General features: G+C 42.9%; 4 protein-coding genes across 4 annotated transcripts; 2 read left to right on the top strand and 2 right to left on the bottom strand.

Annotated features, from left to right (window-relative positions):
- The first annotated feature begins 2,310 nt into the window (after window positions 1–2,310).
- Window positions 2,311–6,597, top strand: LOC129596724 (uncharacterized). The gene is made up of 10 exons (XM_055494070.1): window positions 2,311–2,509; window positions 2,629–2,698; window positions 2,776–3,086; window positions 3,156–3,199; window positions 3,272–3,310; window positions 3,398–3,466; window positions 3,639–3,782; window positions 3,861–3,911; window positions 6,276–6,372; window positions 6,524–6,597. The coding sequence occupies exons 1-10, from the start codon at window positions 2,446–2,448 to the stop codon at window positions 6,595–6,597; spliced, it is 963 nt and encodes a 320-aa protein (XP_055350045.1). The 5' UTR covers window positions 2,311–2,445.
- Window positions 6,598–8,670: 2,073 nt separating this feature from the next.
- LOC129596723 (zinc carboxypeptidase-like) lies at window positions 8,671–10,381 on the bottom strand. The gene is made up of 6 exons (XM_055494069.1): window positions 10,364–10,381; window positions 9,958–10,126; window positions 9,745–9,800; window positions 9,421–9,682; window positions 9,198–9,324; window positions 8,671–8,722 (listed from the first exon to the last, which is right to left on the bottom strand). Exons 1-6 carry the CDS (start codon window positions 10,379–10,381, stop codon window positions 8,671–8,673), a joined length of 684 nt encoding a protein of 227 aa, XP_055350044.1.
- Window positions 10,382–11,568: 1,187 nt separating this feature from the next.
- On the bottom strand, window positions 11,569–14,233 carry LOC129596684 (BTB/POZ domain-containing protein 3-like). Its single transcript, XM_055494017.1, has 6 exons — window positions 14,122–14,233; window positions 13,921–14,040; window positions 13,678–13,834; window positions 13,182–13,360; window positions 12,771–12,906; window positions 11,569–12,512 (listed from the first exon to the last, which is right to left on the bottom strand). The coding sequence occupies exons 1-6, from the start codon at window positions 14,136–14,138 to the stop codon at window positions 11,868–11,870; spliced, it is 1,254 nt and encodes a 417-aa protein (XP_055349992.1). The 5' UTR covers window positions 14,139–14,233; the 3' UTR covers window positions 11,569–11,867.
- Window positions 14,234–15,205: 972 nt separating this feature from the next.
- LOC129596698 (uncharacterized) lies at window positions 15,206–20,180 on the top strand. The gene is made up of 5 exons (XM_055494042.1): window positions 15,206–16,002; window positions 16,619–16,971; window positions 17,091–17,460; window positions 18,077–18,602; window positions 19,675–20,180. The coding sequence occupies exons 1-5, from the start codon at window positions 15,464–15,466 to the stop codon at window positions 20,005–20,007; spliced, it is 2,121 nt and encodes a 706-aa protein (XP_055350017.1). The 5' UTR covers window positions 15,206–15,463; the 3' UTR covers window positions 20,008–20,180.
- Window positions 20,181–21,070: the final 890 nt, after the last annotated feature.

Genomic DNA, 21,070 nt, shown 5'->3' with positions numbered 1-21,070 from the left:
GGTAGTTGCAGTTGGCGCAGCGTGACCCAGTTCGGATCGTAAAGCTGCAGATGCAGTTTGCGGCTAATGCAAACAAAGAGGACGTTCAAGAAGAGAACGAATCAGCGGGAGTTGCGTTTCTTTTTGACTGGCACATTGGTATCGGCAGTCTGAGTGGACACTCGCAGACTCGCTGGATGCAGCTACGCAGTGGTTCATCAACGGCAGGAAACAAGATACGAGAACGTCGGCCAGTTGCTTGCAGTCTAGCTCGGCCAGGACGCTACCCGTTGTTGTCATCTCGAAGCGCTGTCGAAGCGGCACCAGGAAATGACCACCTACAAGCGCTTTGCAGATTTATTTTTACAACCGCCTCCATCACTTCATTTAATCAAAATGTAAAAAAATATTTCGATATTTCTCAACAACTTATTACGAATAAAGACTGAATGTGGAGAAAGAGCATGTTTTAATTAAATATGAAAACCGCTTGCGCTACCTACGACGTACATTGAGCAGCTCCCTCTTGGAGGCAACTTGCACATCTTCATGTGCCAGGACATCCGTCAGTTCTTCCGCGGTGTACTCCAAGAAACCATCAGCAACAATGCTGACAAGTGCTTGACCACCAGTCGCAGGGCGGTTTCCCGTAGCTCGACGTAGTTAAGTCACCTATGTGCACTGCCCAGTCGTCACGCGCGGTAGGCAGATTATCCAACAGCATCGCCAGACTCTGGTGTCGGTATCGGTTGTCGTTTGTTGCTCAAGTAAACAGATGACCCGTTTAAGGCTTGTATCTAGCGTGGGAATTTAAACCTGGCTAGAAATGGAAATATAACAAACCGATGAAGAAAGATTATACACACGCCATAAAAGGAATGTGCAGAAGTTAAATTACATATCCAGCAGTGGTAACGTGCTTCAATGTACTGCGGAAAACAGGAAAGTCATCTGCTATTAACAATGTCATTTTCGGCTCGATTCGGTTGGTCCAAGATATTGTGTAGCCTCCAAGCCAACCTGGAATCTCCCGCCCTTGTGGCCGCTTCCTCAACTTTTGCAATTATTTACGTTCCCATGATAGCAATTTTACCGTGACCTCTTTGTGATGACTGGGAGCCGTTTCCACCTATGGTCGGCATAACTACCCAAAACGGAGTAAATTCCGAGTACATGTTTGATGCTCTCTCCTGACGTGTCGGAGTGAGGGGCTGGATTCGGAGAGACGCAGGATTCCGGCTATTGCGACACGCCCGCTCTTTAGTGGTCTCACTGTTACAGTTATCTGTTATGTGTGTATGCGAGCTGATACAAATTGGGAAATGTTCAACGCTAACATGTGTCAATTACTACGTAAACCTTTTTCTGTTTTGTACCTCATTGTGATGGCTTGGGGCCGGTTCCGGAAATGTTGGGCATAATTGCCCAAAGGAAGTGAATTGCGAGCCCACCTTTGGAGTTCTCGCGTCGAGGGAGGGAGTAATTAGTTGATTTCCGCATGACGTCCCTAAATTATGACATGAGTATAATGGAGTGGCTTTATTGACACTTCGCTGCATCGCACTGCCTTTACAAGCAGCATCTACACAACCTGTATAAAAACTCTCAATCAAGATAATAGCTATTATCACAAACGTAACACCTATTAGTTATGTAATAAATAGGCGTTCGCCAAGCGTTTCCATATGTCTGGATCCTTTACATAAAGTGTCATAAACTGCCCTAATCGACCCCGCTCTGAATAATCTTCCTTTGTTGTAAATGCTTTCTGTGGCACACCAAGAAGGTTGCCAATATAATTACTAGGTTTAAGGTTTGATTTTCGATGAGTTAAACCCGATTGTTATGCACTATTTTTGGTTTATGGCAATCTCGGTGATTAAGTCTAACAATTTTACGCTTAAAAATTGCGGTGTTAATCCATAACGTGTTGTGGTTCCATTTTTAACGCCCGCCCGGTTTACTCCACTCTTGTTCAGCATAGAAACCGCGTCGTTGGCTAGGCATTTTCAAACATTCCTTGATTGATTGCCGGGATCACTATTAACAAGCGCCGGAATCGTACTTGCCGTACGTCAAATCCAAGGCGAAATTTCCCCTTGTGTTAAGATTAAAATTCATGTGAAGCGTTGCTTCCACGAACCGGCTTTCATGTTCACTACGAGTCCTATTACGGCGCGTAACGTGAAGATGATTTCGTTCACTCCGGTCTCCATCCTTGTTGCTATGGTGTGTGTTGATCCAGTTCTTAATCAGTTGGAGCAGCAGCCAGGTCATCGTACTGTAAATGTGAGCTTGCTAGTAGCCGGCATCACGAACGGAGGTTACGGATCTCTTCCATATACCGCACCAGCATTGTCGATCGCTGTTGAGCATGTGCACAAGATATACAATGGAGCCATACGATTCAATACTGAATATGTTCAGGATCGGAACTGTGGGGACCTTACCGGCAATGTCGCTGCAATGTCGGCCGGTATTTACTATCGTCAGCCTAATGAGCGCGACGTCCTCGTGTCCATTCTACCAGGTAAAATTTTGCAAAAAGGCAGAAAAGCAAGTTATCACAAGTTGTTCGCAAACATGCGAGAATTGCCCAGTTCCAAATGTCGAATACTAGCAGTATAAGGTGATTTTCCGAAATTCTAGGGTGTGAAATCGGTGGAGCTGTAGAATTAGCACGACTCTGTACACAATGGGACGCTTTATGGATTTCGATGTACGTAGGTAGATGCAGCAAGCTGCTCATTAGCAGTTTAACTGCTTCGTAAAAAAGCCCTGCTCTTAATCTTTCAGGGTAGGCTCCAGCCCGATCACCCGCTCACAACGGTGGCAGTACCCAACGGGAATATTCACCGCCTATTACCGTATGCCCGACGCTGCGGAACTATTTACTCAGTTACTGAACAAGTTCAACTGGACATCGGTGAATATCATCATCGACAATAGCTCGCCGGCCTTCTATGCTGAACTGGGAGCGTTGGTCGTGACGCATCTAAAGGATGAAAGACACATCAGGTACACTGTCTGGACCATTTACGCGCAGTCAGGTTTACCGTTTGCCGACTTTCCATCGATTCTGGAGAAGATCCGTGCAACAAGTAGAGGTGAGAAAGAGCTTTCGTGGATAGATAGAGCTGTCCGGATCAGGTTGGCTGAGAGTGTTTCATTTCTAGTTGTGCTGTATTTTGGTTTGGGGCCGACGTTACGAGAATTTCTGGTAAGGGATATCTGTGGGAACTGAAGTATTTACGACTGCTACGGTGTGACATTTGATGGAACGTTTCTGCAGTTCACAGCCTCCTCTATGGAAATGACGAATGGCGAATATGTAAACGAACTTGACTGCTTTCAATTGGTTTACGCCTTTACGGTACGTCGTGTTAACCGATCGATGGAAACGAGATTTCAATTGTAGGTTTATGTCTTGGTTGAGAACAATCTGTTTCGCCCAATAAATTGGCAAGCGGGCGATAGAAACGACTCGGTAAGTTCTTGTTGTTTTATGTGCAATACCGCTTACATTAATTTTAGCTGTTTTTGCGTTTTATCATTTTACCACGCCAGAGGTACCAGAAACCAATGTGTTTTGCTTGCTTGCTAACTGTGGTGAAGGGAAATTACTCACTCACAGTCACATAGGCACACTGTTTCTCCAGATTATACTGCAAGCGTTTCGATCCGTACTGATGATCAATCCAAGCGAAAACAAGAATAGCAGCTTTGCAAAAATGCAGCTTGGAGAAGAAATTCTTCGGCGAACCGAAAGAGATTTTAATTTTACCTATCCTCTACATAGCCAGGTAGGTAGACCATTCCCCTGCTGAAAGTTATCCTTCTCAAAATGTAGTTCCGCTGATATTCTTGTATGCTTTCTGCAGCCGTATATTCTTATCGTCAGCGGTTATACCACAATCTTTGCACTTGCTAAGGTAAGCTCAACAGTAAAGGTCCAAATACGTTTTCAAAACTGGGACGCCGGTAGACGTTTTCAAAACGTTTTCAAAACTGGGACGACGTTTTCAAAACTGGGACGCTCCCGTTTTCTGCTCTAACTTCTGAATACTACAAAATACAAACTTTTTTTTGAAATTTCTCGTTCTCATTAAGCCAGTAATTTCGATCATGACAGTCGTTCATAAATTATAAGGATTGTCAACGGACACAAATAAGTAATTCAACAAAACAAAAAATTTGAACGTATTTACGAAATATTGCTAACCTGAAAATTATTCTGTCATTTCTCCTGAAGGTCAACGAATAGGTTATGAAACAAAAATACGTTAATGAATGCTCGTTATACCTATTGTATCGGGATACCGACTGCAGCACATTGTTAAGGAGGTCTGTCCCGGTTTTGACACTCCTCTGATTCGGAGTACTTTTAAAATCCTTTTAAATCCTGTTACCGGTATCATGTTGGGTGCCAAAGATATTGGATAGAATGCGTGATCACGCAAAAACTTCATAAAGATATTTTACTGACGAGTGACCGGTGGGAACTTTTTTGTATAAGGAGGTCGGACAAGGCGTGAACCGTATTATCCCGTGACGTCATGCGGACAAAATGCTGAAGACTTTCGATGGTAATTATCGTAACAGACTGGCAGAAGGGAGTCACGGGAAAGATATCATAATTCCACAGGGTTTAGAAAATTGTCCGGAAAATCCCAGCCGGGAGCATTCGTAAGCGTGCTTGTTTTGCATACGTAGCCGAACCAAGCAAAGTAGAGATACGCCGTCAAAGCAAACAAAGCAGATGTCGTAAAGAAATCGAGCTAGGGGAGGAAACTAGTATTTCCGAAGAGGACTTAAGATCAGATGCGGAAGATCAAGCCATAGGCGGGAATAACGTAGCGTTTTTGTTAGACCGAGCCCCATATATGATTTGATCTGTGGCCAGTTTAAGAAAGTTTAGAAAAAGGGTGAATGAAACTTACCACTATACGCCACCAACAGAAGAATATGTGAGTTTCTGTCAAAATGTTTTCCAAGTATCAACTTTTAGGTTATTAATGATACAATAGTGATGGGAAACCAAGCAGACTGGAGTGGTGCGGCTCTAATGCAACGCCTGGTCAACGGAACCTTTGTCGATAACGTTGGCAACACAATGTACATCGACAGTGAAGGACAGCGGCGTACTGACTTCACAGTTTCTTTTTTCAATGCAAATGGAAGTCGTGAGGTAAGTTTTAGCTAGTGACTGTCTGTTGTATAACAGGGCACGCACGCCTTTATTTTCTTTTCAACAGCCCTTGCTGCGAAAGTTTGGACGGACCGGGGATATACAAGAACTGCAGCAACTGTTAGTGTGGGGCGTTTCCAATGTTTCTTTTCCTCCACCTGGCGAACCGCTATGTGGATATCTTAAGGAACGCCCGCCATGTATGCGCGGTAAGAAAAATGTCGCCAACATAAAAAAGCTTATCTGCCTGACACATACAAACCAGCAATTTTTCGAATCCTTCTGTTTTTCGGTAGGAATTTACCATTTCGTGTACGTTACAGGTGCTAATCAATTTACATACGTTTTATCGATCAGTTTAATTTTGTCGTGCGTGGCCGTCACTATCCTGGGATGTACTGCGTAAGTAACTTCTTCAACGGCTAGACCAATCAGAAATACGAACGGAATCACTGCTGACTTTATAGAACTGTCAGCTAAGAGTCATTTATTACTACATTCAAGATTCAGTTTCATAAACTGTAAAAAGAAAAAAAACGATTACGACAATAACTGTAAGGTGCGTACTGGAATTGCGCACCCCATAGAAATTTTAGCAGACGAAAAAAATAATACTTTTTTTATATGGTTTCCTGCTGTTCATAAGTTTACGCTTTGCAGGTGCATTAAACGCAAAGCAAAAAATCAGTTACTCCGTGAATCCTGGTGGCACGTGTATCTGCAGGCCCCAGATCACCGAGCTTTTTCCCGTCACTCACTTACACTAGGAAGAAAACCCAGTTTCCCATTGGAGTCAATTGCGCTACGTGGTGCAACGTTTTTATCATCTACAAAAGCAAGTTGTTTCTTACGTTTACTTAGCAGTTAGCACAATTTAATCTATTGACCTTTGGTATCTGCAGAACTTTTGCAGTGCCGTCGTTTTTGGTTCTTTTAAAGACCAGTCTGTGATGGGCTGGAAAGTGGTCAGCAGAAACAATCCAACAAGCTTTGCTGACATAGTTGCTACAAAAGAACTCCTTCTTTTATTACGCAAGGTACTGTGACCACTGACCAGTAACGAAGTACTTGTGCCTTTACAGGCCTTTCTAGATTTTCCGTTTTGTAGCTCGAAAGAATGGAAAGCGTCAACGTTTGCCAGTTCTTTGGACTGGCCATAACAGCATCCCCAAGCGGCGTTTACTTTATCTCCGCCGTGATGGAAAGTCCGTTACGGGGGGCTCTACCGGACGTATTTGACAGCTCTGTTAGCAGAGATCCGACAATGCAAAGCTCCTTAGTGATTGACTATATTGAAGTGCGAAGGCGTAGCTAACTATGTGCAGGCGATACTGAAAGCAGGTTTCCTATTTGCAGGCAGTTCGGTATATTCATTCTTCCTCAGTACAATACCATGGGAGAATCAGTGTCCTAACCTGTTGGGTGGATAAGCATTTCACCCTCAAACTGGCGCATTTGGGTTCGGAGAGAATTCGGCATAACCTGTGCCAAGCCAACCGAGATTTGACCACGAATTTATGTCACAATGTCATCGGGGAATCTGTATACTGGTCACCACCCGGAATGACGGCTAGCACTGACAACAAGACACAGCAAATGGTAGATATCTTCTCATCGGGTCTGGTCCTTTACGACATTTTGACGGCTGGGAGTATCTTCGCGAAAATTACCTCAGCTGTCGAAGGTAAGAAGAACCGCTATTTGCGACTGCAGCCGGCAAAACCGTCCGTGGGTTCGGAAAAACGTTCAGCAAGAACTTCGCCTGCCTGCTTTTGAATTTTTCATTGTGATCAAATGCCACGTTTCCGGGTTTACACCCGGACGAATTTTCCAAGAGTGCAAGTTTGTATCGCGACGCTTTTTCCGATTACAAGATATTATCGAGGTTTAGTTACATCCCAAATTTAATGGACATATCTTACAAGCAAGCTCCATAAGTGCAGTTCAATAATGAGCGGAAGTTCAATAATTCAAGGACCAAAATCTCGTTCTCACACATCACAAAATGCGCTTATATAAAGGGGCATGTGGTCCCCGAGAAGAGAATTTGGGCTTAAGAGCTGCAAATACTCCCCTTCTGTATACAGTAAATAGTTGGGTTCTCATTTTTTAATCAGTTTTAAGAGGTCAAAGAATATTACAAACGATTCAGAAAACGCTATACGCCGATGCATTCCGAGTTGTTGTTAACTCGAAGATCGCCAGTACAGACTGTAGGCGCACATATATTACTGTATCAGTACTTCTGTAGCCACACTTCTGATGCCGAATAATTAATTGCCATGCGCTAAAGCGCTCTTGCTGCACGACTGTTTGTAGTTTCTGAACTGCAGTTCATGCTTGAATTTGCAGAAATTCCAAGTCTCCTGAGAATTCACGACCTTTGCTTGAGTGCGCCGGCCATTCCAGAAATACTTCGATTATGTCTTTGTGCAGATCCGCTTCAGCGACCAGATGCCGAGAGACTTCGTCGTGAATTAGTCCAGAGAAATCCGTCGTTGGCACCCGATAGAAGCCAAACTACGCTGTTCGACAAAATTTACAACAGACTGGAGCGTTATGCGGTGGAGTTGGAAAAAGAAGTCGCGACTAGAACCAGCGAACTAAAGGAAGAAATGGACAAATGCGATGCCCTCATCTCACGGTTTCTTCCTAAGTAATGCGTTTGTACTACGATTTCCCACTTTATTATTGGTGCTTATTGATCTTCATGCAGATCTGTGTCAAAGCAGTTGCGCGCCGGCAGAAAAGTTGCAGCCGAAATTTTTGATTCGGTGACAGTTCTGTTCACTGATTTATACGGATTCACTGACTTTATCAAAAGCGGTTCGCCTGGTATCACAATTTCCTTGATCTCGACCACGGAAGCTTTTATCGATAGACTATCAACGGAGTGTCAGGTTTATAAAGTGGAGGCAGTTATGGATTCGTTTATGGTATGTATTTACCGATCAGGTTAAATAATTTATAACTGCTCACAGATATCAGCATATTCCTGTGCAGGTAGCGAGTGGGCTGCCAGAGCGCATCGGAAAAAGACACATCGAAAAGATGGCGGGATTCGCCATTAAGCTGATGAAGGCTAGACCGCAGTTAACCTTTCTTCTAGATTTGCAGTTTAAGATTGGCATGCATTCCGGTAAATACGGTAATTTCGTGTCTGGGTCGTCAGGACATGCTCTGCGTCGATGACAGCTGTTTTTTAGGTCCATGTGCCGCCGGACTTATGGGGTTGAAACGACCACGCTATTGCCTGTACGTCAGATGTATTAAAGGATTTCTTTTTCTTTATTACTGTCCTTGCAGCGTTTTAATAAGTATTTGATTGTAAGCAATAATGCTGCACACTCGAAGGCAAGCTTCCGAGATGTACAAAATGTTGTACATTAAGCCAAAGTTCTCAGCATCCTTGATGTGACAGATTCGGAGACACGGTCAATATGGCTTCCAGAATGTGCAGTCACGGCTTGCCTGGACTCATTCACTTAAGCCCACACAGCCAACTACTTTTGCAGGACTTCCGCCAGTTCGCTGTGGAGACAAGAGGACTGCAAGCTATAAAGGGAAAAGATTATATGACAACATACTGGCTTCTTCTACCATCATGCCACTAAGCATCATATTTATGGCATCGCGGTGTTCGTAGCTGCTACTGGTCAGAAACGCGCCAACTAATTTTTCCGGCGGCGGCTGCCGGTTCAGATACATCGTGTGAATGCTTCGACCATATGCCGATATGCATAATAGTTGCGATTGTGCGTAATAGGTACTTTGTTTTGATTAGTATTTGTGAGCGCTGCGAATTAGCCGCCGTGATGATCGTTTTTTTACGAAATTTCGTTTTACGTTAGCTCAAAATGTTATGTTATACGCCGTCTTAGTTAATGATGACTTCATACAATGATGCACTGTACACCTTAAATTTTCGGGGCATGTCTTTTGAAAAAAGTTTGGAAAGCGGTGATCCCTACACGGTACACTGTTCCGTAGACGGCACGTAATGCCACGGTGGCGTTGACGCCTCCGTAACTGGGAGTGGGAATGAAAGGTCAGGAAGGCCCGCAATTCCCGCCGAAAATCCAGAATCTTTTCGAAGATAAGCATACATTCCGGCTCGGAATAGGGCGACGCGCCGCCGTAGGTGAGGCTGCAGGGATCTACCGCCGGCAGCACTTCTGCTCAAAGCCAAAACAAATGGCACAATGGTCGACTCAGCACTTACTAAATCACCGCTACTCTAATAATACTCTTACTCTGCCACATAAAGTCGTAATTTCGGTTGGGATCCACACCCATGCATTCGCTAAATGGATCAATCCTCCTGGTTTTCCGCCACAAACGGTCCTTCATGCGCAAAACGATGAAAAACTCATCGAAGCCGAATGCCATAAGAGCTATTACGGTTTTATGGGTGTAGAGTCTGTCAACTGTAGTCGTATCCACCGGGTTGATCATAGGCACAAAATACCAGTTCAGATTCTCGTACATCCATTTGTTACTGCTGCCTGTCACCATCTACGGCCATTTTGCGGCCAGCTTGTCAGAGCTGTCATAAGTAATCAATATTTACTTCAAACCTGGTTAAGCACAAAGGTCACCGTGGCGCTCGAGATCCACTCGCGTGCATGGATGTCTGATGGAAGGATATTTCATAGTTACTTCAATGTTGCAGCCTTATAGAAACACTTTCGCTACTGAGTGGTTTTATGTAAATCATGGTTTTTGATACAAAAAATGTCTAAGTATTCTGTAGAATCGATAATACAAGAAATCATAGCGGATGTTAGCACCTCCGTCCACCCAGATGGATGGTTTAGTGGGATCACTGAATGCTCCGTTGGCGTCGAGACGACCGACCTTCAGCAGCCGCATATTGCGTCCTTTGTACGTTTGGCCTAAGAGTACGCGGCGCACGATGTCTGGATGCGTTGTCTCCAAGTACAAATAGAAGCTCGTAATCTGAAACAGTCACTTCACAAGTTATTAGTTAGGATAATGTTTACTGGCGGTCCTAACTGCAAATCTGTATCGTACTGTTGTGCATCGATGGTAAGTGTCTCAGTTCATGAATGGAGCTTTGTCAGTGTCCAGCCGGTTGGTCGGCCCATTGTGTTCTTTCAGTACACTAAACACTGCAGAAAGGCTTCCTTTGCCTAAATTCCTTACGTCCAAATTTGTTAGAACACGTCCGCTTACCGGGAGAAGTCTTCCCATATCGGTTCAGTGTCGAGGTTCTGCCGTTGCGGCAGAATGTTTGGAAGTCAGCTATTTCGTCCAGAGCTACGGTGACCTTATGCCTTTTATTCAGAAGGAATGTTACATCCCAGAACTGGATGCCTGCTTGTGGCGCACCCTGATAAAGTACCGCAGCGCATGCATTAGCTAAAACCAAACTTATCGGACTGTCGTTTTGTAGGCAACCTGGATAAAGTGTTGGAAATCATGGAGGAGCTGTTGCAGAGCGTCAATGTGCTGCATCGAGGTAGGAATTACGTGGAAAATTGAGCAGCTGAAAACAAATCGGTTAGGAATGTGAAAAACCGAACAAACAGCGCGACAGTTCAGCAGGTACTCAATTTTCATAGTTCACAGCTTCCACGTTCATTTGCAGTTGGAGCAAAAACAGCGTAATGCTAAGGCAGACTACTCTTCGCCACATGGTGGCACAGCAGTGTGTCTGGTGCTTTGGGATCAGCAAGTAGGCAAGCAGCGGACATGATTATTGCTTGGGAAAATTGCTGGATATCAGGGTTTCGTAGATATCAAGTGCATAGTGGCATTTTGGGATAATGGGATTCAGTTGTTACGAGTACTAAGAAGTAAGTACACCGCGTCGGCTACTCTTTAATTCCAGTAAGTATGCAGTGACATCCCTTGCTTATATAACAGTTCAACCTTAAAACGTTCTTACCAAGTCGTCAGGCAGTTTCCACTGTTTTGCATCCACACGAAAACTGTAAATGATAGTTGTTCATCTACAATTATATGGTAGCAGAACTTTTCACGTATAATAACTATAAGGCATGCAGCGACGTGGTATGAGCGGACTGTAAGTTGGGCAATCGGCAATTGCATCTCAATCTAACATCTCACTACCAGATCCGGAAGGCTCAAAAGCATCAAAAGTTTTACTTGATGTGCTATCATTGCATCTGATTATGAAATGTTCCCGTTTCTGCTTTTTCCTCTCCGCTTTCCTAGCGCATTCTTTTACAGTGAATGATATACGTAGCAAAATAGGAAAATAACAGTGATCAATAATCTTTATTACCAACGTGTACAAGCGAAACGCCATTTACACTTGAACTTGAAAATCCGCTAATTAAAACAAAAAGAAGAGTTCTTCTAGCTCTCTGGAGCAAAAACAAAGGTACATTTTTATGATGTCGTACTCAACAAACAATAAACGCTAATACTATGAGTTAGTTAGTAGTGTAGAATAACTGCGTCCAAATAAACAACTTACACACATCGTTTCGCTACATCCGTAAAAAACTTAAAACTGTTCAAAACCCACTTTCCAGAAATCAAAGAGGTGCTCATTCCGCGAAACCTAAAAACCTGAAATTTCGACCTGAAATTAAACTGTACACCTACTCAGTAGCTGTTGCGTGCCTCGGCGTTTCCTGACTACGCTCACTTGATGTTTGTTAGTCTCATTACTACTCTAGTGTCTCGCGGCCATCATTTTCCTTTGCTCTTAGTCCTCCATCTCTCCGTCCTCTTCTTCCTCCTCTTCTTCTTCCTCCTCGTCATTCATCTCTTCCTCTTCTTCTTCGTCCATTTCTTCCTCCTCCTCCTCCTCCTCCTCATCGCCGTCATCATCGTGATCGCTACTGTCACGTGCATCGTTTTCCTCCCCCTCGTCGCTTACACGAAAAATTTCCCAATCCCGCGCAGTATCAGGCCGAACAAAAATATCCCCAAACGGCACCATTTCGTTTCGGCTACCCACTTTAACACAATGACCTGAAGAGCTTGGCCTCTGATAAACCGCAACGGCATATTTCGCGGCACCACAGTGGCACGCTAGATAACGACCTTTTGTCAAGAAACCGGCAGCACGTATGAACTGTCCCGGTTCCACCAGCAAAATTCTTCCTTCGTCGGCACGCTCACAATTGGACACAATCATTTGCGAAGAGTGGACACCGAGCACTTCCGCTGGTACCCAGAACGGGTGCTGTTCCACGAAGACCTCTTCCTGAGGCTGGAATTCCTCACGAAGGATACGGAAAGGCTGAGGCGTTCGTTGCTCAGTAGAAAACAACAAATTCACGGGCTTCGTTGTGGCCAGCATGTACGTGTAGAGATCCAGCTGTTCCCGTTCGGACAATAAGCCGGTCTAAGAGAAAACAGGACGTAAGTGTAGTTTAGCTACGCAGGATTCCTACGGGTAAGGAAGGAACAATCATTGTGTTGCTAGCGCTTAGGAATTCCTGCAGTTTGCATGGAGCAATTACTGAGTAATCAAAGTAACAGGTCGCTTGAGGCAAGATATCTGCCGATGATCGAATTTGGCTACGGTTCACATTATCGCAATACAAATTACATATAAACCAACTAAATTTGTCTACCCGTATTTTACGCGCTCATTTCTTACCTTGGCAGGGCCGTCAGCCAGCTGAGTAGGGCTAAGCAGGGGAAATCGGATAAGGAAAAACGCCTCTCCCAGTACTGCACGCCGGTTGGCTGCCGACGCCTCCTGATTATTCCGCTTGCAAGCTTCCACGCACCAGCTGCAGTCAAAAAAATTTAATGCAACGGCCAAGGACTATACAATCCAAATCAGGCATGGCTCGACGGGAGCACCGGTCATCGACTATTACTGCTAGCGATATTGTACAATTAATTCCCCTTACAAGCTTACTGTCTGCCATGACCTGCTTATGTCACTTTTAATTTTAAATCATCTCCTGACAAAACTCAGCCATTAGCTGCGCTCCGATCGATTACACAATCGTAAGCATAAGAAGCAGTAATTAAGCTGGAAGATATTCACTCTATTACTAACCTCTCCACAGCTTTGTATACTGTGTGTTCGTCTATTCGCAGCGTGTTACACTCCAGCAGTTTCTGCAACGTGTCTCGGCTGATAGCACTGAATTCTTTTAATTTGAACACGATGTCGGAGTATGCCTCGGCCACACGGAAGCAGAACTGCACGGTATCGTCAGGATGCCACTTTGCACCCTGCAGAGAGAACAATGCTGAATGCTGAAGTTGTGAGCGCGCTGTTAGTAAAGGTAAGTACGGACACACATGAACTGGGATGCCATTGATTTGGCTTCTTCGCAACACAAGCAATGAACACACAACTAACTTTCTCTGAAGTACGAAAGTTGACAGATTAACTTAGAGTCATTGACAAAAACTGTGGAGATTTTTAATTTTGTAACGAATTTTGATTCATACCGGTGATACCGCTATAAAGTGTTTCTCAGAGAAATAGTAATCTGTAAGCGTCTTGAGCAATTTTACATTCGTTGTATCATGTATAGACTGTGTACCCTTTCCAGAAGTGTCAGGCAGTTGTCCGCTCGAATGTGCTTCGAAACAAACTGGTTGCACTGTTCCAGCAGTAACGGAAGATCATATTTATCTGCACAATACAACACGGGCCACACATTCTCCACAGTGAGATCAGCCTTGTCAGTATACATGTAACTGCAACAGACAGTGTTGAGCCAAGTACCAGCGCGCGAATTTCAGGGAAAAACTGTGACACACAGATACACATTATGTCTGCTTACTTCAGCATGGTCTCGAAGGCTTCAGGCAGAACTTCGGGAATATCTACGGTCTTCTTCCGCTCTGGCATGCTGCCGTGGAACATTGTGTAGAAAACATCGCTGCTCAGGCTCAAGATGCACCTGCAAAGTCAGAATTCATCGGGCAACCACTGAAGGACTGACAGCTGGAGATTGATCAATATTAGGCTGCAATGCGCGTACTTGAGTGCAGTGAACATCCGTGTTTCACCGTGATCGCGTCCGACAACGAATTTTATATCACTTAGTTCTCCACTGTTCAGAGAACCTTGCAGGCGATTGGCTATCCCTGCCACTGCGCCTCGGCGCGGCTGCGCGTCGTCTGCGAGCGCGATCGGCGCAGATTTTCCCGACATGGTTGGATTGGGAAGCAAATTCTAGCCAAAAAAAGAATAGCCTTTAACTTGCAAGGCACCAGCAGGTACTTTTGTTAGAGATGTTACAGTTTACAATCTTTCAGAAGCTGTAGAACAAAACTGGCATCGTAACTAAAGGATTCGGATCGCACAGTGAAAATAGTGATAATTAAACTCTTAATTATGCTGGGAATTAAACATTTTACTTAATTCAATTAAAATTATGGCAATTTTAATTATGCTGGAGCATAATTAAAATTGCGTAATTTTAATTAAGCTTGAGCATAATTAAAATTGGTCATTTTTAATTATACTGAAGCTTAATTATACCTGGATAATTTTGCTTGAGCAAAATTAATTAAGCTTAAGTAAAATTGCCTGAATTTTTATTGATGAAACAGTTGGGTGCTGTTTTGAATGCTTCAGATTTATAACTTCAACTTGCAATCAATACTATTCAGTAAGGCGTATAAGACATTCATTTTTTCAACCTCGACCGCCTGTAATTGTACATGCTGCTGCGTAACCTGCTTTCGCAATCGTCTCCCATGCTGTGTACTGCGTCTGACTTGTAGTCATGGACTCATGTACTCTAGTCTTGTAAAATAATGAATTTTACTTGACAATAAACAGACCGGAATCAGAGTATAAGCAAAGGCGGGCATTGAAGACGAAACATGTAAATGCTCGGCGCCTGGCAGTATAATCATGAAAGTACGATATCTCGCACGTGCCTCAAAATATTGAGAAAATAGATGTGCTGGCTGATAAGTAATAACCAATCGCTGATCTACAAAAGCAATTTCTTCAGGAGGAGTAAATTCCTGTACCGCATGGTGTACGATATGAGTATGGACATTGCCAGAATATGAAAATGCGCGCGCATTCAGGCAAAAAGAAGAGAACTATTTTTAGCCTGTCTCTTTCACTGAAAGTGAGCACAATGAGATCTTCTATAATCGACTCCTGCTTGTGAATAAAAGTTCACTAAGGAGAAACTGCAATTATTAACACGTTCTTGTCTTTAGAGCGAGACAAATATGTTTTGTGCTGCGCTGCTAACAACCGTTGTTATTTTATGCGTAAAATTTTTGTGTAGCTTTTTGCCGGTTAGCGGTTTTATCTCTTTGGGGATTACAACGGCTTAATTTGTACGCATAACTGTCAACATGAGCGACGAAGAAGACGACGGGCTTTCCTCTGTTATACCGAAGAAACCTGGGCCTGGTAGACCATCGAGCTCGGTACTGTGGAAATCGGGATACATGACGTACAATCAGGATAAAGAAGAAACAACGTGCCACATCGATCAGTGTAATAAAACCTTCAAGAAAAAAAGGACCAGCAATCTGAAGGAGCACGTGCGCAAGGTTCATGCGGCAGTATATCAGCAGCTGGAGCGAGAAGAACGGGAGAAAGAAACAGAACGTGCCGCCGCTCAGAGTAAGACAGAAGATAGGCCGCCACCTGGTGGTTACTGGCCAAACGACTCGCCGGACTACAAGAAAGCCGTTGCAGCACTATCTGGGTTTATCGTCTGTTCCACGGCATCTTACAGTTCAGTTGATCATCCCTTGTTGAAGAAGTTTTGCCGCATTCTCAATCCGCGATTTCGTAAACCGTCCAAATCAACAGTTGCTACTCAGTGTCCAAAGTTTTACGCGACAATGAAAGACCGGATCAAAGCGGCTATTAAGAACTGCAAAGGGTAAGACAACTGAATTGTGTGTTCGCACTGAACTTTTCCCTGAAAATTTAAATCAATCGTTAGGTGTACTAGATACATATTGTATCAAGACATTGCTGCTATTTGCTCGTTTATTGCATTTATCGCTGTGAAGGCGTTTTATTGGCACTAGTCCAGTGGGCATGGTAAAAAACAAATTGAAGTACATAATGCATGCACCTTTAATGTACTGTACGTAATCCTGTATTCCTATAATTTTTTAATGAAGAAAAATCGCTAGCGTGGCCCACGCAATTCGTTATTTCTTAGGCTAATACCACTGTACACTTGCTTCTTGATGGCATCATAATTACGAGTAAGCGTGCTTTACAATCTACAACAAGAAAATACATTTATTATAATTAATAGCTAAGAACAGTGTCTAATCGCATTCGTATACTGCAAAAACCCGCACACAAAATGCAAACCTTAAAATACATGAAAAGGAACTGTTTCAGGGAAATGACTGTAGATCACAAGAGCATCTCAGGCGAAGTCGAATATGACTCTGGTTTAGCTATATTAAGAAACACCGTACTGGTGCTCAGTACTCAGCAGACATTTCTTTTGAAGTTCTTACATTTTCGCCTTTTCGTAGACTGATCACGATGTGTGTCGATATATGGACTAAAAGAGGCTTAACAGAAAGCTTTCTCGGCATAACAGCACATTTCGTCGACAACAACATGACGCGTTGGTCAGTGACGTTAGCCGTAAAACTGTTTCCCGGCCGGCACACAGGAGAACGTATCAGAGAGCTGATACTTGAAGTTTTGAAAGAATATGGTATATCCGAAGAAGATATCCTGATTGTGGTAACGGACAACGGAAGCAACATGGTAGCGGCATTGAATGATGTTGAACGAGAGTTGACAGAGGATGAAGAGTTGGAAATCATTGAAATGGCGATGAGCGAACTGGAGCATGCTGACGAAAGCCAAATTTTAAACGGTATGCTGTAAAGCGATAAGCAAACTAAGTTTATATGAAGTGCTGTATTTATTTTTTAAAGCACCGTCAAGAGTAAAATACATAATACAATTTAAGGGCTGCAATAGTATACTTTATAGCCACTTTATCCCTGGGCAACGATGAGAACTACGACGGACTGAGCGCAGCTGAGCGGGATGAAACAGAAATAACCGAGTCACAAAAATCACTAGACGACGAAATTAACGATTTCTTGGCATGCGAAGCTGATCACGATGCCCAGCTGAGTGACCTTTATCGGCTTCCTTGTTTTGCTCACACTCTGCAGCTAGTGGCTCGCCAGTTCGACGCATCGGCAGAACTCAAAGATGTCGTGAAGAAAGCACTGAAGTTAATTACTCGGTTCAACTGTTCTGCCATTGCCACTTCTCGTCTTATTGAATTGGCAGGAAAGAAACTCATCGGAGATGTTAAGACGCGTTGGAATTCCACGTTACTGGTGTTGGAAAGGTTAGTATTCTTTTTTTACTGCTATAACATGCATTATTTAAACCCCTTTATGCTCTTTACTGGGCTATTTAAATGTTACTATAAACACTTCCGCTTTTCTCCTATTCTGCCCACCAGATGCTAAAATTATAAGTCTCGTAATCAAAGTTTGCTTCTACTATTGGCACTACACTTCGCAACCTACAATTATTGTCAATCTCCAGTGTCCACTACAGTGAACAGCCAATGGTACTCTGTTTTATCACTTAAATTTATCCTACATTACTGCTTAAATTTTGTTTGCATTTCCAAAGTATGGCTGTCTGTACATCGTCAAGTTTTCGAAAACCATCAATGTTGTTTGTGGATACGGCGTAAAACCGGAATGTCGCACGGTATCACGAATGCTATACTTGTACGGGCTAACACAATTACAATTACTGTAAACCATAATTACTAATATCATATCAGTACCTTGTGACTCGGTTACAATCACAGTAGGTACATATTGTGATATTAAGTGGTGCAAATGCATACTTATAACGCCCTTAATGCCTAAACGTTCAATTATGAAGGATAAGAAATTATTATATTAATAGTGTTTTAAATGTGTTATAACATTGTGCGCCTCATTTAGGCTTTATGAGGTTCGCGAATTCCTTACGATAGTCGGTCAAGAGCAAAAATTCGACACGCTTCTGGAAACCGACTATGAAAAGATCAAAGCAATCATCTTCCTTCTTCGGCCCTTTCACGAGTACACGGAGGCAACCAGTGGAGAAAAATATAACACTGCAGAACTCGTTGTTCCCTCGATCCGCCAGTTACAGGAGCACTTGAAGCTTTGTGCTGGAAAGCGGGTGATCACCAACACTGCCAATAAGCTGCTCTCTGAGTTAAATCGCCGCTTTTCGGTGTTTTTGGATCCGCGTCACGAGAAGCACAATCCGTTCTTCTTGGCGGCTGCTTTCCTGCATCCAACTTACAGGAACCTACTGGATGAATCACAGTCATCGGCAGCGATGAAGTACATTAAGGACATGAACGAACGGGTTCATAGAAAGGAAGGGCGCGACAATGTTCCCGATGACGATATCAGCCCAGCGCGTGGCGAACCGGCGGCTAAGAAGGGTAGATTTAGCCATCTTAGCGGAATCCTTGAGGTAATGCTATGTATTATCAATCAAAATTACAAAATAATGTTGACGAGAAAAGCTGTCGCCCATAATAACAACTTAAACAAATAAAATTTTCTTATTAACTTTAATTATTGGAATCCGCTTGCAGGCTGCAACCTAACACTGTGATACTGTAGTCTAAAAGCATTTAGTGCGCGTACGGTAAGGTTGTAGGTCGCAGTTACCCGCTGATTCGGGAAAGATGGAAGAAGCTTCGAGAAAATCGACGCGTAACAGTAAACTTTGCTGAGAAAAAAACAACAGTACCAAACTGTCAGTGCAGATATAGCTAAAGCCATTAACAACCGTACAGTGTCAAGTGGGCAATGCTGTTGCTGTTGAGTAGCAGCGATACCGGTAACATTTGCATGAAAGCGGAAATAACCGACCAGGTTTACAGAACTGCGGTAGGAATGCTGGACAACGTACAGTACGTCAAATAATTTCCGTCCAATATCCAAATTTCCGTCAAATATCTAAACATTTTTGTTGATATTATCAGCTTGCCTACTGGAAAGGTCATAAAAACAGAAGATTGTAAATTTTTTTGGCTTCGGTGAAATACGAAAAGTATTAATTCGTTAAAAACCGGCACGGAAAATGGGTGTCTCTAATAACCACAGACAGTGTGTAGTTAGGTAACTCCTTGAAAAAAAGGTGCCTTTAAGTAACGGGTGCAAAAAGGGGTGACTATAAAAACCGGGGGTAAAAAGGGAAGGCTATAGTGATATCCTTAACAGTTTTAGCATATTTTAGTATCAATTTATTGTTATTTATGACAGCTACACCCATCATAGATGCTCTTCCTACTGACAAAGGTCAACATAAGCGTTAGACGGTCGCATTAGAAATGTGCCGTCAAGTGTGCCTGAATAAATCGGAAAGCCTTAAAGGCAAGTAACCATATACGGACGCCTATAATAACTGAGGTGGGAGGTAGTAATAGTAATATTGTTAACAACAACTGACAAAGAAACCGAAATGGCGAAAACCATACACCCACAAAAACTAAAAGTCAATTTTTTCTTTATAAAATTACAATATTTCGATATTTCAGAAAAAATCTGGCACCACTACATCCAAGGAAAAGAACCCCGTCTTGAAAGAATGTGCCTTGTTCAAAGCTGAGGACTTTTCAAAAGACAGACTGGTGAAAGACAACTTGGAGCTCGACAGCTTTGAGTTTTGGAAGCAAAGACGCAATATTTTCCCAGAATTGCACAAGGTGGCAATGTGTATCGCCAGCGCACCTGCAACCAGCACACCAGTAGAAAGAGTATTTTCTACTGCCGGAATAGCAACATCGGGAAAAAGGAACAGGCTAAGCGGACTGCGGCTCGAAATGGAGGTTTTACTGCAGCGAAATTACAAGTTATTGGAGATCGACTGATTTTCCTGCCTGCTTTCAATTTTCCATTTTTATGTTTTCCTTTTTTCACTTTCTTAAATTTTTCTCTTTTTGAGTATTTCATTCTTTGCTGTTTCGTTTTTTTCTTTGCACGGGAGTTTCACCCGGGGTCTCCATGTAGTCAACGGTTCTCCTGATCTAGTAATAATAATGAATAACGCTGCTCTGTTCTCTCGTGACATGTAACACGACATTCCTGTGCTTTCGCAAGGCTTTCTTAAAGATTTTGTGTAATAAAAAAGGTCTACAAGTATATAGCTTAACAGTTTTTTTTGTAAAATGGGAAGAGTAATGGACCGTGGGCAGTAGCTGCACCATTCAGCAGCATTTCCTCCTACCAGTCAAATAAATTTTGATTATAAATTTGCTTAAGCAAAATAATATCAAATTTTAATTAAGCTGGAGTATAATTAAAATTGAGCAATTTTAATTATGCTCCAGCTTAATTAAAATTACCCTAATTTTAATTTTGCTGATCATAATTTAAATTGGTTGATTTTGAATTATGATGAGCTTAATTCAAATTATAAGCAAAATAATTATGATCAGTTTAATTATCACTAAATAGCCGCCTGTCCTGTACCCATTTAGAGTTCTTGAAACCGCGCATCTGTCACCATGGCAGCCGCCCTCCCTTGTATGCGAGAGTGATGACGTCAAACGGTTGGTTACCAGTCCTCCTCACACTATAGTAAGTACTTGTCCATGCATTACATGTCAAGTACAATACATGGAAATGGTACAGTACTTATGATTATCTAGAGCGTTTCCATCGGCCTCCGCCGCTGGTAATGATTTTGTCGGCAGAATAAACTCAAACTCGCCGGTATCGCGAGCTCAGTGTAGATTTGGTACTTAATAGTTGGATGCCACAATGCCATAGCTAGCCACTAGCCAGGAGAATGTCGCCGAAGTGTATTCGGGAGTGCGCGAGGGTAAGATGGTATCCGCTAAATTGTTCACGCGAAATACAATACAATAAATCAACACAGTAATGCAACATAAATTAATACAATAACACAACAACAAAAATACAACAACAGAA

This window comes from Paramacrobiotus metropolitanus, unplaced genomic scaffold, assembly GCF_019649055.1.
Source record: "Paramacrobiotus metropolitanus isolate TYO unplaced genomic scaffold, Prichtersi_v1.0 Parri_scaffold0000094, whole genome shotgun sequence".
Lineage (NCBI taxonomy): Eukaryota > Metazoa > Tardigrada > Eutardigrada > Parachela > Macrobiotidae > Paramacrobiotus > Paramacrobiotus metropolitanus.
The sequence above is the reverse complement of the archived record's forward strand: the minus strand, read 5'-3'. Positions and strand labels throughout refer to the sequence as shown.

Bases quoted from the DNA above. Each gene is read 5' to 3' on its own strand.
- LOC129596724 (XM_055494070.1), top strand. From the start codon at position 2,446: ATGTCGGCCGGTATTTACTATCGTCAGCCTAATGAGCGCGACGTCCTC. The intron at 2,510-2,628 runs GTAAAATTTTGC...CCGAAATTCTAG, and splicing joins CCTCGTGTCCATTCTACCAG to GGTGTGAAATCGGTGGAGCT. The intron at 3,467-3,638 runs GTAAGTTCTTGT...CTGTTTCTCCAG, and splicing joins CGGGCGATAGAAACGACTCG to ATTATACTGCAAGCGTTTCG.
- LOC129596723 (XM_055494069.1), bottom strand. The intron at 9,801-9,957 runs GTGCTAACATCC...TCCTTCCATCAG, and splicing joins ATCCATCTGGGTGGACGGAG to ACATCCATGCACGCGAGTGG. The intron at 8,723-9,197 runs GTTACGGAGGCG...TTCCCTTTATAG, and splicing joins ACCTTTCATTCCCACTCCCA to CTTGCAGTCCTCTTGTCTCC.
- LOC129596684 (XM_055494017.1), bottom strand. The intron at 13,835-13,920 runs GTAAGCAGACAT...TGTCTGTTGCAG, and splicing joins GCCTTCGAGACCATGCTGAA to TTACATGTATACTGACAAGG. The intron at 12,907-13,181 runs GTTAGTAATAGA...TTTTGACTGCAG, and splicing joins GTATACAAAGCTGTGGAGAG to CTGGTGCGTGGAAGCTTGCA.
- LOC129596698 (XM_055494042.1), top strand. From the start codon at position 15,464: ATGAGCGACGAAGAAGACGACGGGCTTTCCTCTGTTATACCGAAGAAA. The intron at 17,461-18,076 runs GTTAGTATTCTT...CGCCTCATTTAG, and splicing joins ACGTTACTGGTGTTGGAAAG to GCTTTATGAGGTTCGCGAAT. The intron at 18,603-19,674 runs GTAATGCTATGT...TCGATATTTCAG, and splicing joins ATCTTAGCGGAATCCTTGAG to AAAAAATCTGGCACCACTAC.